General features: G+C 41.0%; 1 protein-coding gene across 1 annotated transcript; it reads right to left on the bottom strand.

The window, feature by feature from the left end:
* Positions 1 to 687: 687 nt before the first annotated feature.
* On the bottom strand, positions 688 to 13,779 carry LOC103380108 (RNA polymerase II elongation factor ELL-like). The gene is made up of 12 exons (XM_017038210.2): positions 13,491 to 13,779; positions 9,298 to 9,342; positions 9,082 to 9,203; positions 7,036 to 7,196; positions 5,571 to 5,872; positions 4,764 to 4,888; positions 3,344 to 3,845; positions 3,164 to 3,257; positions 3,012 to 3,078; positions 2,699 to 2,870; positions 1,754 to 1,798; positions 688 to 1,657 (listed from the first exon to the last, which is right to left on the bottom strand). Exons 1-12 carry the CDS (start codon positions 13,623 to 13,625, stop codon positions 1,532 to 1,534), a joined length of 1,896 nt encoding a protein of 631 aa, XP_016893699.1. The 5' UTR covers positions 13,626 to 13,779; the 3' UTR covers positions 688 to 1,531.
* Positions 13,780 to 14,791: the final 1,012 nt, after the last annotated feature.

Here is a 14,791-nt window from a genome sequence, read left to right as displayed (position 1 = left end):
ACAAACAACGGACCAATTAGAGGACGTAGTCAGTCAACAGTCACCGGAAAAGGGTGGTGACAATTGAACTGAAAAGCCAATCAGATCTGCGGAAAAATAACTGTAATCTATCAAGTTATTTTTATAAAATTTGGTTGTTTTTTTTTTGTCTATTTTTGTTGTTATTAAACCATGTCGTATTTTGATATGTAAGTTATTTTTATAGAATTTGGTTGGGTTTTTTTTGGGGTCTATTTTTGCTGTTATTAAACCATGTCGTATTTTGATATTTTGCTAATTTTAAACTCTTTCTGACTGAAAACATTTATCTTTTAACATTTAAGCTATTCTTTAGTTTCTGTAGTCCATTAACCATTATTAAACAAACCAATTTATCTCGTTTTAAATCCTTTTTTAAAATGTATATAGCAATTAACTAACTTTTATCCATCACTGAGGTCAATTTATTCGTAATATATATTCGTAAATATTATTCGTATTTCTCCTTTCTTCGTCCTTCTGTTTTGGTGAACCCGTTAGCATTTTTAAGGAGAGGAACCCAGTTAACGTTTTTTAGAAGCCAAACGAGTGGAAAAACAACATTTTAGCCTCGTTTAGTTTGTTTTAATAAACTAAAGTAAAGAGTGGTTGTTACTCATATGAAAAGACATTTCACACAATTAATAACAAAAGGAAATTACCTCAAAGTTTGACAGAAAGTCTGTTTATTCCTCATGCATTTCTGGAAGGTTTTCTGCATGCAAGAAAAAAATCGTTTTTTTCTCAATTGTTTACCATCCTTGCTCATATTAACAACATCATAAATTTCAATACCTTACATGAAAACATACTTTGATGATCAGTTTACTGCAGCTGACACTGTGAATTCCCTGAATACAATGTTCACATTAACAGAACAGTCATTTATGTCATAAGAAATGAAGAATGAGAACCACAGAGAGGATGAAAGAAGTGGAACTTCATGAATCCAGACCAGACCCACATAACCACAACAGGTGCTGACAATACTTTAAAAAGTCACTGTTGAGGCCTGAAGTGAGGAGACCTGACTAAAAACAACACTGATCAGGTTAGAAATGACTGAAACTTGAAAAATACCAACGCACAGATGTTCAGTGTTTTATTTCTGTGGCCACAGAAGAAAAACACCATGTCTTATACTGTATGTACAGCCAGAATTCTGTGGTACTCCCATCTGAAATAGTCCCAGGGTCAAAAGTACACAGAAGAAAATGCTTGATTTTACTGACAAAACTACTTAAAGTACAATCTGCCTCTGTCAGCAAATTAAACTGACTCCATTCAGCGTCGAGACAACTGTCTCCTCCTCCTAGTGTCCTCGTCCCCTCAGAGGTCCAACAAATCCCCCTGGCGCTTCTCTGCTGCTCTTCGTCGCCTCCTCCAGCAGGTCTCGGGAGAGAAGAACAGATTTAGCTGAGAACTTCCGACCCAGCTTGACGGCACTCAGCTTAGCAAGCTGCATCAGGATGTGCGTGTTTTCAGTTCACTCATGCCAGCGAATTTCTGCTCATCATTTAGGACAGGAATGGTCCAGGAGCTGCTGGTTGTCGTACTCTGATATGAGCTTCTTGATGTGGGCCAGTTTGTTGTGAAGGTACTCACAGCGGATCTTGTCCTGGTTGTAGTTTGGATTGGACTGAATGTGGAGAGAAAAAACGACCGCTAGGTGTCACTGTGTGACTGAATAGACATAAGTCTATGTGCAGAGGTTACGTCTTCTGATAGTCCTTACCTTTTTAATCTTGCGATACTCTTGAAATATTTGATTACGGACCGTCTGCAAGAGAGAAATACACGGACAGGGACATTTTTACGATACATAGTACATGTACACAATTTCAACAGAGTTTCAAATGACAACGTTTTAACCCTTTGATACATTGTACACAATTTCAACAAGTTTCAAATGACAACGTTTTAACCCTTTCAATAACCAAACATAATTTGATAACCAAACATAATTATCTGTCTTTAATTTTAAAGGCTAATTGTTGTTGCACCAGCAGCTGGGAATAATAGGAGACTGATATGAAAACACCTGGTCACCTGATCATCATAAACACAGTAGTTGGAATCTATAATAACTGGAGAAAATATACATGAAATTAAAATGAATGTTTCCTCTTTCTGCCAGTTTTGCAATATTATGTTTTGCTCCAGTGTTGGGTTTAAAACTGCACATTTTACCAATTTGTCAATAAAGCAGATTTTACTACCACATAGTATAATCTGAAAAAAAGAAATACTCCAATTACAACATCACTTTTATTCAACCCCTGTTTTTCAACCTCTTGATCTAGCATTTCTTGTCTAGTATCTAATAGGATCTACAGAGAGGGGTAAAAGCAGTGTAACCCATCTGTGAATACTCCAAGATATTCATTCTGAATGTAAAATATAAATACTACTATTCCTTTGTTAAAAACACCTAAAATGTGAAGACACTAGACGAGTTTGTCTGTTTCTTACTTCTGTCTCTGGTTCCATATTTATGGTTTTTCAGGTTACATTGTATAATCATTCATTTACAACTCACTTTAAAATAAGGTCGAGTCAAAGACTTAATGGAGAACAAACTGCTCAAACCGTGGTTAAAAAGACTACTGCCGACAGTGGACAGAAAGTACGTCGTTTTGTTCTTAATGCACGAGCACATCAAAGTATTCCGCATAAATTACTTGTATTTACGCGATTCCTGGTGCAGCTGTTTGAGCTGCGAGTCCAAGTCCAAGAACTGCCGAGTGACGCCGTCGATGCGAGCGTGCAGGTCACGGTATTCGTCGTACTCTTTGTTAAAGTCCTGCTTGTAGCCCTGCCTCTGTTCGTGGCTGCAAATCACGGTGTACTTTCTGTGAGGAGACAGTAGGGGGCGCACAGTGAGGAGAACACATCTAGAGGGGAAGTGCCTTCTTTTAAAGAATCAACTTCAGGAAGGAAAGTTCCTGTTTTGTAAACATTTTCCACAGAATCATCAGTAAAAAAGTACTTACATTAAATAATCGGCTGCGTCAGTGTTAGCGCCCAGCGCTCCAGAAGTGAACAGTATTTCACGTGGCTCTAAAACAGAGACGGCTCATGTCAGCAAATAAAAAAAAAAAATTATTTAAGCAATAAAAAAACAATGGAGTGAGTTCCAGCTCACCACAGTCTGCAGAGCCGCTCAGATCCATCTGGGTGTTTGTCTCCTCTGCACTGTGATCATTTCTGCTCTTGTTATTCTTCCACCTCTCCTTCTCCTTCATAACACAAATATTGAAGCTTTAGGTCGAGGCCTTAAACATCTCTGGAAACATCTGTAATCCCCCGGGATGAACAGACCTACCTGTCTTCTGTGTTTGTGTTTGCTCTTTTTCCTTTTTGCTGTGCGTTTACTCAGAACAGGAACAATCAGAGGTGACGGAGGCCGATCAGGGTCAGGACGACGGTGATTTTCTAAACTTTGAGCTTCCTCCAGGGCGCAGGGACTCGGCTCGAGCCTTTTGGCCACCTCCTCTTTCTCTTCTTCCTCCTCCTGCCAACAGGTGGCCGACAAAGAGTCAAAGAGCTTTCGAGGGTCTAGTGAGTCCCTCTTCCCTTCTCTGTCTTCTGTTCTCACTTCTACAGCATTCTTATGAAAAACTGCTTCAGACGTCCTCAAACTAGATTTGTCGCCTTTTCTGGACAAGTGAGATATCCTGGGTTTCTTGTTGGCCAGAGGGTCAGTGTACTCCTCAGGCAGGGAATGTTTAGGACGGTGTGCTGGTGAGGAATTAGGGGTGTCTCTCAGTGGGCTGACCTGGGCCTCAGGGGCGGTGAGGAGGTTCTGTTGAGGCTGAAATAACCTCCTGCAAAGACAGAGAAAAAAAAATATATACAGGTGCCTCACAAAGAGAACTGTTGGATGTTAGTAAGGCTTGTCGAGTGGAATGGTAATGTTCCACTTCAAAAAAAAAAAAAAAAGTTTTTTTTTTTTTTTTTCTCTGCGGCCGAGTACCACGGAACACTGTAACAGTCCACGCCCCAGTGTTTGGGGACTTTTGCCCTAAAGTGTCTAAAGTAGATGCCGCCCGAGCTGTAGAGGTTAAAGCTGAGCTTAGTCCAAGATTTCATCTTTGCACATCAGTAAATAAAAACATAGCCACAAAGATGGCTTTCCTGTTAGCAGGTAAAATAACGTTAGCAGGCAGAGGCAGAATTGTTTTTTTTTATACCTGTGATGAGGACTACTGTTTTGAATGATGATATGACGATGAAACATATTAAATGTGATAGTCAAATTTCAAATTCCATGGCTGATATTTGCCTATTTTCTTTGTATTCTTTGTAACACTGAAGGAATACTGCAAATGTCGGTGTCCGCTGTTTCCTGAATTCAACTCCCACAGAGGCTGCATTTCCTCAAACTGAGCTAATTTGAGCTCACTGAACAATCTGCTCTGCTACATGTCCAAACATGGACATCTTTATGTTGTGGAAACAGTCTATATTTGCTCACCAATAGCAATGGCCTTAACAAAAACATTTAACCCTCTAGCCTCTTAGAGCACCAACACGGAGGTAAAGTACAAAGGATTTGGGCAGGAATATACAATTACTACACACCTGCTTTTATTGTAGTATTATAGGTACATGTATTTGAATGTACCTAGCTTTGTGGGGTTGCCTGTTGAGTCAGGGGACAAGAGCTTGTTTGCCGGTCACACAGAGTGTGTATTGTGTGAGGTTACTATGTGTCAGTGTACATGTGTCCACGTCGGTGTTACCTGACGAGGATCCTCTTGAGAAGCTGCTGGTCTCCCTCAGTGTAGCCCGGCCAGTCCTTCTGCAGCTCCTTGTACAGACTGTCCTTCAGAACAAATGTGTTGTCTCGACTGTTGAGCTGCCCGACCTGCAGGTGGCGCAGCAACAAAAATGGATCGTCAGCAAGTCCCATAATAAAGCTGCAAACTGTGAGGCTTATCGTTATCCTCGTTAAGACAAGACTATAATTTACCTGGAAATGGCTAAATGTGAGCACAACATTTAGCTGAAGTAGCTCAAAACAGTCAAGAAGGTAACTTACCTTTAACCCAGAATTCAGTTAATTATTCAATTACCATATCATAAGGTTGACCAAGAGCAGTGGTTACCGAAAGTTAGCTAAAAGCCAAAACCCTCTCTAGTTGACTGTTAAAATTAACATTCAATTAAAGTAAAAATAGCCAGAAGCCCCAAAAAAATCTAACAAAACAAAATAAAAAAAATATACAAGACCATGGATAAAAGTTAGCCAATAAATAAGTTTGAAAAAAGCTTGAAGTTTGCAAAACTATGTAAAAGTCAAAGTCAAGTTAAAACTCAGCTAACACATATTTAAGTATAGAAAATAGAGACAATGCTTAAGAAAATACACAGACATTAATAACAGGCCTAAAAATACAGTTTAAAATGATCCAGGATTATAATAGAAGTTGATTAAAAAAAAAAAAAATCAACGGTCATTGCTAAAAGTGAGCCAAGATATTAGCTACATGTAAACAAGACCCAGAAAGCCATGATAAATAAAAAATACACTTGTTGATCAAACTCACCTCCATCACCACAGTCTCCAGCATGTCCTTGTCCTCAGCTGAAAGTCCGTCTTTCTTCAACCTCAGGATCAGCTCCGGCCTCTTGTACGGCCTCAGAGCCAGCAGGTGAGTCAACCTCTCCCTGAGCGGCCTCTCCTGAACGGGACCTCCGCTCCCCCTGCTGGACACGCAGGTTGCCTTCTTCCCCCTGGACACCCCCAGCCCCTTCTGGATGTTTCTGAGAATGGACTGGGGCGACTGATGTTTGGGTTTTGTCAGACTGGCCAACGCAGGGGCTGGAGCTCGAACTGTTACCTTTTTACCTGCAGGGAAGCAGGAAATCTGAGATGAAGAGACGTCTTTCTCAGAATGAAGTGAGATCATCTTCAAAAGAATGTTGCCCAAGGACTGGGGTAAATATACACGTCTGTGATCTAACACAACATGAAAGCACCTTTTGATTCGGTTTAAAAGCACTCAGCATCACGCGGTGGAAGAGTGGTTAGTGTTCCTGACTTACTGAAAAAAAAAAACCCCAACAAAACACCTGTTTGATTATAGGTGGTCTTCCTGTGTGTGTACGTCTTTCTCCAGGTGCTCTCCAGTATTCTCCCACAGCAGGACGAGCCTTTACTTTGTTAAAAATGTATTAGGAAACTTGTATGTCCAGAAGTGACGAGTGTTTCCATATTCAACGTGTGTGTGTTTCATCAAACAGCTAAAGGAACTGCAGCTCATCATGTTTGTCCTTTTTCCACGATCATGTGTTAAAGAGTAACCACCTCAATTCAACCTCATCCAGGTTACACACACGCACACTGTGTATGTGTGTGTGTGTGTGCGCAACAGTGCACACAGAAGAAGCACACGCTGAGGTCTATTTTTAGGAAATGACCAAAATGTTGCACAAGCCTGCAGTTCTGCTTTTTTTTTTCTCCCTCACTGTTCATCTGACAAAATCATCAAAACTGCAGCACGTCTCGGTGTGTGTGTGTGTGTGTGTGTGTGTGTGTGTGTGCGTGTTCACTGAAACATGACAATAGTGTCTCCATTAAGAAGGAAGTGGTTTGTGATTAGAAAGAGAAAAAGCTAAATCGCTGGTTCTGTGTGTACGTGTGCAAATTAGTATTTGTTGAGTGGGTTGTCGAAACCATTTTCTCGTGTGTAACTCAAATGTAACAAGGAGGCTAAAATTAGCTAGAAGTCCAAAAAAAAAAAAAAAACACTGAAATGTTATCCCAAAAAGGATCCGTCCTAAAAGTCATCAAAGTTTGAGCATAAAATTGAAAAACCTGTATTTGACGGTAAAAACTGGACTGAGAAAAAAGTGATAAAATACCTTCAGAAAAATCAAGACTTGCTGTTACTATGTCACTGGTTACCATGGTAACCACTGATATGGCTGACTGTGGGTTGTGAGGTGTTTCTGTCACAGCAGCAGTTTGTCATGCTGTAGAACATGTGCAGCATCTGGTAACACACTGACCCTGGTAGCGTCCTCCATGTTTGATGACGATCGCCCCTCGGCTGCGCGTCTCCTCCTCGGCCTGGGCCATGCTCTGACGCGCCTTATCGTACGAGTCATCTGTGGCGTTCACCGTCATCTTCTTCTGAATCACCCCGAGACATGACAGCTCTTCAGAGGCTCTGAGAGACGGAGGTGGAGGAGGAGGTAAAGGAGGTGGAGGGTGAACACAGACAGACCCTGAAGTTCCACGTACAACACTGGTTCACCGCAAGTTCAGAGGTTTACAGGATGGGGGGCGAGAGCGGGGCAACAACGTCCTCCTGCTGCTTCAACAGACCCATAAAATATTTATAGTGGAGGCTTTGTATGGCCCAGTATAATATACAACCAACTCTGAGAAAAATAAAAAGTCCAGCCAGGCTTCCATAGAACCCTCAACCTCTCTGACAGGGCAGTCGAACTCAGTCACTCAAGGAGCCAACATTTAAACCTGGAGCAAAATTAGAATTAGACAATCAGAATTCCAAGTTAACCACAGTGCATAATAATGGGATTTGACCAGTGCAATTAAACCATCTAGTAAACATTAGTTTAGACTCTATTCTATTTTTCATCCTTTTTCATCCTCTAGATTAGCCAAATGTTACGAATTTATCATAACATAACCGAAGGTTAGCGCAGAAAAGGTACGAGTTAGTGACGGACATCAAAAAGTTTTGTTCTAACATTTATTCAAAGGGTTAGCTATAAAGACGGCTAAAAGTTGGCTACGTAAAAAGCTACAAGGTAGCGGGAACATCCCAGTGTTTAATTTGCTGTAACGTCGACGATCCTGCTACACCAGCTGACGTACGGTACACACACACACACACACACACACACACACACTGAGCTTCAGTTATTGTAATTTAATCAGCAGCTTAAAAGGCTTTTAATGGTATTACAGTAAGAAGTGCACAGTCAATTCAGTTCTCAATGCCTAAATATGTCACTGCTCCCTAAATCAAATCATCAAATTCACTTCCTCAACGGTGTCTTTACTTTTCTCTCCATCAGTGAGTCAGAAGCTCAGTGTTTTGAAGAGACGTGAGCAGCAGGCCGACATTTCTCGCAGCAGGAGCGCAGACGATTACGAAAAAAAAAACCACACACTGAAAATCATTCAGATGACTTTCAAAGTCAACATATAATCATGTAATGGCTGCAGGGAAAGAAAAAAAAAACATCCACTGAAATGATGGGGTGGGATTTACAATTCTACTAGTTTGTGAAACGCAGGATCAAACAGAACATATTTTCCATTTCAACCGTTGCCTGTAATCTGCTGATTAGTTAAATAATCTCCACACACACCCTCTTATGTTTCAATCTTCCAAATGATGGCATCATTGTGGAGCCTAAACATGTAGGAAAGCCACGCCTTGAGTTTAGAAACACTGACAAATATTCCACTGGTGTGTTCGTCACTGAAGTGTTGCTTCACAGAGAATCCCAAAGTCAGGCCTAGGAAACTGGTCTGACGTTGTAAGGGTTCATCATATCTTACAGGTCGACCTGATGTGGATCAGCTCAGAAATTCTATTATAAAACAAAACCTTCAAAGGAGCCGTTTCACTCAACCCTACTGTAGCTGTCTGTTCTAAATTTTACATTGATTTTTAGCTTGGTAAACAGGATGAGCAACAGCCTTTGTGCTAAAATACATTAGCCACACTTGACTAGCGTATGCTGCTAACTCTGCTACGCTAAACTAACTGATACAAGCCAGAGTGAAGATGATGGCGCTTTAACTGTCCAAGGAAAATAAGGTTGGAAGGCTGCAGGTCTTATTAAATAGCTCTCTGCAGTGACTAATAATGTGTTTTTATTAATACTGTGTTTATCATCTCCTCATAAGAGAAGCCAGACATTAACACCTACTGTTTGTGTTCACCACAGACAAAGGTGTAAAAGCAGACATGTTTTGCCCTTTACAACATTCAGACCTCCTTCCCAGGCTAGTTGACATGAGCGAGGCGGAGCTCTGGTGACCATTTTTGAAAAATAATATAATCTTTTATTTACCCATTGTGGAGCTGCTGGACGCAGTCAAAGCTTCCGTTTGGATTGTTGCGCGCAACGTTGGCCACTTCAAAAGTGAATAATCGGACTTCTTCGCGATTGTCTGAACAAGGAACAGTGATTCTCTGTCAAACAAAGAATAAAAAGACACATTTAACACCGTTTTCAATTTTACTTCTGAGGGTCAACAGGTGTTCAAGTTGAGTATTCCAGTCTTACCCCTTGGTTTCCATTGAAGCAGATGGTGGGATGAGTGGAGCAGCCCTGAAGAACAGAGGAATCATATAAAATGGAGAGTTTCTCAGTGCACAGTATAGAAACACACACACCCAAAGAGCACGGCCGGGGACTGGGACTCTTTGTCCTTGTATTTCCACTGTTTTGTCCTCTTTCTTTGTGCTTTTACCTCTATGGTTACCATATTTACTTTCCTTTATGTTCTCAGCCACTGCTCAGGTCAGTCTATTGTTTAATGTAGCAGTTTTCAACCCACTATTGTGTGAAAGAACATCAGCCTCAAGATCCCTTTAAGACTTAAAAAGGATAATGGGAAGGAAGCTAAAAATAACCCAGCAATACAGCAAATATAGATTAGGTTTAAGCACAGAGGAAAAACACATATAAACACAACCAGCATTTTAAGCCGCATAGCACCACCTACTGTACTGGACTGTAAAGTCTCATGGTACGACCATGAGAGACTTTCTGAGATAACGCAGCCAACTCCTTACGCCTTGATACGCAATACATTTTTTATTTCAACTGATGCGAATTGTTACGCATTTGTATCAATTTTAAACGACGCATAATGTGTTCCATTGAATATCAAATATACTCGCATATAACACCAAAAAATCAAAATCAAATCGGGGGGTCTGCTTATATGCGCATAAATACCTGGGACAGCATTCTCCATCGATCACCGATAATAAACACCAAAGTCGAACATATGGTCAAAAATATCATTACATTTATAAATTAATTTTATCCACACAATCTACAACTAATATTTAATAATTATTTTAACTGTACCACTGATATACGTAATGCAAAGAAATCACACGTCTATTATGAATTGCGCAAACAACCATTGGTGAAATCTTCCCAATTTAAACGTAAGCAGTGTTTACCAAGATCATTTTCTAATTGTTTTACAGCAGGAGTTAGAGATTTTACCATGGCAAAAAAATAAAAACATTATAGTCGGCTAATACGCGAATCGGCTAATACGCGAGTATATACCGTGACAAATTACTACAAGTAATTGGTATTTGTAAATGAACAGTGTAGCCAAACAAGACAGCTAAAAGTTCAATGGTAGTAGTAAGGTTTAACAGAAAGAGATCAAATTTCCCTCTGACAGAAAAATGAAACCTGAAAGACCTTAAAAGAAGTCACATATGGAATTTCCCAGCTCTGTTCCACCATCTCTGGATACTTGGGTACAAATATTCTCAGTTAAGCAAAGGTACTTTCCTCCAAAACACACACATATACACATACACACAGGTTTCTGTATTTTGTGCGCACTCATCAGTCAGATAATAAATATTTCCTAAGCCCTAATCCTACCCATAACTTTTACGAATGTACGTCTAATCTTAGCCCTCATGAAAATCTGATGCTAATTCTAATCCAACTCCAAGCTAACTCCTGAACCACATAATCTCCTTTCACTCAGTGGGGACCTGCAGCAGGTCCTCACAAGGACAGCATCTCTACTGTTTTCAAAAGTGTCCCCACGTGTATAGCTATAGCAGTATCACACACACACATTTGTAAATGAACAGTGCTCCTCTTCTCCTTGTTTAACTGACAAATGTAAACATGTAAAGTGTGTCATATCCAGTCAGTGGTGCATGGCGTGGCCTTTGAACAAACTCAATCTGATGTTCTGAAAAGGCCACTGTGGAAGATTTTCTTTTCTTTCTTTTTTTTCAACCACCCGCTGCTCACGCACACACCAGCTCCTCTAACAGACAGCATGAATGGGATGGAATACGCTGACGCACACACACACACACACACACAGAGTGAAGTAATAGCCTGTGGGAAACACAGCGGACCAGACATGAAGTTAGTAATGACCGGAATCTTGTTGACCTTTTCTACGGAGAGGATTTCGTGAGTCCACCTGTGGATGACTGGCCAGCTGCGTACAGAGGGGGCGGCTGTACGTGTACGTGTGTCTGCCCCTACCCCTTGTTTCTATGATGGGGCCAAGGAGGGTTATGAACAGCCAGACTTTAAGCTAAATAAAGCGGGGCAACAGTACAGTGAGAGTCGACTTTCAGGTTTTGCGTCAGGTGTTTCCCCCCCTTCCTGTCTCAGCTGAGGGGAGGATGTTTGTATGGAAGGATGCGGTTCTCTGCAGATTTTATCAGAAGTGACGGTGCATTTCTCTTCTCAGGTTTGTTTTACTTGGAATGAGAGAAGTGAGGAAGTGTGTGTTCTGGCTGGATGACTCATTTTCTTGAAATGGGTCAGACTGAGAAAATGCACAGACAATTACAATAAAGCCTCTGGGCTGAGCTGTAATCTGTTACCCTTTGTAATAAGATTAAATAACTCTGCTATTGGGAGCACCACGATTATTTTCTTAAACTTCCTTTATTTGTTCATTCATCTTTTATCAATCCTAGACGGCCAATCACAGTGGTGAATGGGCAGGGTTGGCTCACCCTCGACAGCTCTCTACGCAAAACAACCATTTTCACTCACATTTACACCTATGGTTAAGAGTTAAGAGTGAACAGTTAGCCTCAGGCTGCATGTGAAAGAACTAGAAATAGAAATGACATGGGTACGAGTTGCTTAAAGTCCGTCATGGACGATTAAAAGTTAGTAACTAGTAAAGGTTGTGTGAGTGTAGTGGGCAATAAGGCAGTCATTTATTCTGTGTTTTCAGACAGTGGGAGGAAACTAGGGGATTTGGAGAAAAATCACAGGAAGTACCTGACCACGGATCACACCAGCAACCTTGTTGTTCAGCTAGTCATGTCCGATTAATACCTACGAATACTTTGTCATGGGAGAGTTGACGCAAGAGGAACAACCTGTACTGTATACTTTACTGTAAGAATACCGTCTGCTCCAGGGTTTTCAAAGCGGTTCCTAAAAATCCATCCTTTCCGATGTACAGCATGTTAGCTATTTTACATATTGTCCATACTGCCGCTTGTTGCCACTTGCTGTTTTTGTTCTGGATTTTAAAATCCACTGGTCTAGTCTAAATCCCCCCGGGGGAACCACACCTCACACTTTTAAAATCCACTGGTCTAGTCTAAATCCAGTGTCCAGAGGAGAGCAGATAAAACAAATCCAAACTGGGACGTGGAGAGGAGACCAAGTGAGTCAACCAACACAGCAGCAGGTGCTGTGGGCTAATGAGAGCAAATCTGAAATATTTGGCTGCGTCTGAAGACGAATTGTTGGCTGCAGGCGACAGTAGCAACTGTGATGTGTATCTGTGGGTTCTCTCATCCACAACCTAGTTTTAGACTTCACTTTAAAGACTTGGCAGCAAATTAAGAATTAGCCTCAAGCCTGAGAGTTTTATTTCACGTAGTGATTTTTAGTCTTGTTTCGTCCAGACCAGTCGGTTCTCTATGTTTTGGTTGTCTGTGTAGGTTCTCAGTCATCAGGTCATTTAATCTGAAAATAGTCACATCGAGACATTTCACCTCTCAAAACGTCTTAAAAAAACCTACTTCGTCCACTATGTTTTTGTTCTTGTTGTTCTTATATTTCTTTATCATTTACACGTCAACCATTGAAAATATTTGACGATCTCTTTGTGAATATTTGTGGCAGGGTCAGGCCTGTGATAGGAGGGTTGCCGGTTTGTATCCCGACCTTGGTTGTGGTGTGAAGCGTCGCCCACTGCTCCTGTTTGGTGGTCAATTGCAGAGACAAATTTGGTTTGGGTGTATATTTATACTTATTCATGTACAAATGACAAATAGAGCTAATTCTTCTTGTTTGCCCTTCTTAAAATAAAGTTTGATGATAATAAAAACAAAAAATGCTTTTTGTCCTTCCCCCTTCTCCTTGTTCTCCCCTTCTGTTCTTTCTTGTCTCCTCCACTTTCACACTCATTCTCAAACACAACATTTAGCAGTTTGTGTTGATTTTTATCGTTTTTTTTTTCTATACCAGCACCGTCATTAAACAGGAAATGGTTACCGCTTTGTATTATGCAACATTGGTTTTTACTTCATGGCTATAAAAAGAGGGGAGGCTGGTGGAGACAACAAACCGACCAGAGACTACTGAAGTTCGGCTTCTCGTTCAAGCTTTCTCCTCACTCGTTAGGGTTTTACTCAGGCCCGGGTTTCTTTAACGAAACTGGCAGCAAAAATAAAGCCCCAGACAGTGTATTATCTCATAAAGCGCCAATAAAAAGCACCTACCTTGCTGTTTTGAAAGCTACCGATGGCTCTGGCAGCGCTGTCAGTGAGTTTGACGTGAAAAACCGAAATGTTTCCTCCGCGGCTCAGTTTCCCGCTGGACAGTCCGTAACAATGGCTTTCCCTCAGGTCCGACATCCCGCCTTTCAGGCGTCTATACCGGGCAGAGCCTCCCCGACATGACCCGGTAAACAACCGATTAAGAAAAGCTTTCTCTCGGCCCCACAATCCTGTTACTCCTCCTCCTAGTTCTGTTCCTGCTGCTGCTCCGCCGCCGCCGCGCGCGCTATTCTGGAGTAGATCACATTACGTCATGACGACAGGACTCAGTAGACAACTGATTGGACGCTGCACATAAATAAACCATTACGTAGCTATGACGCAATCCACTTTGCCCCACGGCCAGTCCTTTCTGTCACTGGTTTCCTCATATATTTTATTTTATAGTATTGTTTTCAGAAAACAATGTGATACAAATATTTAATTGTGAAAAATATAAATACTTAGCAAGTATTATTTTTGTTTATTTTATTATACAGCTTCTGTATACAATGCAAGTAAACAAGAAAAAAAAATTATCACATACAAATATACTTTAAACCAACATAAGTTAGGTAGACCTGGTCAACTAGGTCAAAGTTTTGTAGTAATTTGGAGGTAGGTAAGTGAGGGGCCAAAAAAATCAATAATAGTTTAAAATCATCAGGAAAACATGGAAGCTGCTCTGTAAAGGTCTGGGGCTACATTTTATCAGTTGTGTTCAGGAACTGGTCTACTTCACCACAAGATAGCAGAACATTTAGTTAAATACTCAGTACACTATATGAGCTACACCATCCCAATCCACCTCTTCAGTGGTCCTGGCTGATGAGGTACAGAAGAAGGACACTTGTTTGAACTCATGGCCTACACTCTGTGTAGTACACATGGGCCACTGGATACTGATGAGGAACAGAAGAAGGACATTTGTTTGAACTCATGGCCTACATTCTGTGTAGTACACATGGGCCACTGGATACAAGATATGACCTGTTTGAAGTAATTTGTTGCAGGATGTAGGTCAAATTAAATAGTTCAGCGTATCTGGTAATTCACCTGTCAGGTGTGTGTGTGTGTGTGTGTGAACTCAGACACACCTGGGTTTTTCCTGATCTTGGTTTAAACCATGACAACAATGAGTGGAGCTTTAAACTGCAGACAGAGGTAGTTTGTCCAACAATAACAGGACTGTCCAATACAGGAGCACAATACACTGACCTGCAGAGTGAGGGTGGACTGAAAGGAGTGAAAATTGCCAGTAATAG

Source organism: Cynoglossus semilaevis, chromosome 1, assembly GCF_000523025.1.
Source record: "Cynoglossus semilaevis isolate Cse_v1.0 chromosome 1, Cse_v1.0, whole genome shotgun sequence".
In the NCBI taxonomy this organism is placed as follows: Eukaryota; Metazoa; Chordata; class Actinopteri; order Pleuronectiformes; family Cynoglossidae; genus Cynoglossus; species Cynoglossus semilaevis.
Note: the sequence above shows the minus strand (reverse complement) of the source record. Positions and strands in the feature narration are given on the sequence as shown.

Coding starts and splice junctions, on each gene's coding strand:
- LOC103380108 (XM_017038210.2), bottom strand. CDS start 13,625: ATGTCGGACCTGAGGGAAAGCCATTGTTACGGACTGTCCAGCGGGAAA. Junction 3,846..4,763: donor CTCAAGAGGATCCTCGTCAG/GTAACACCGACG, acceptor CTGTCTTTGCAG/GAGGTTATTTCAGCCTCAAC. Junction 1,658..1,753: donor AGTATCGCAAGATTAAAAAG/GTAAGGACTATC, acceptor CTCCACATTCAG/TCCAATCCAAACTACAACCA.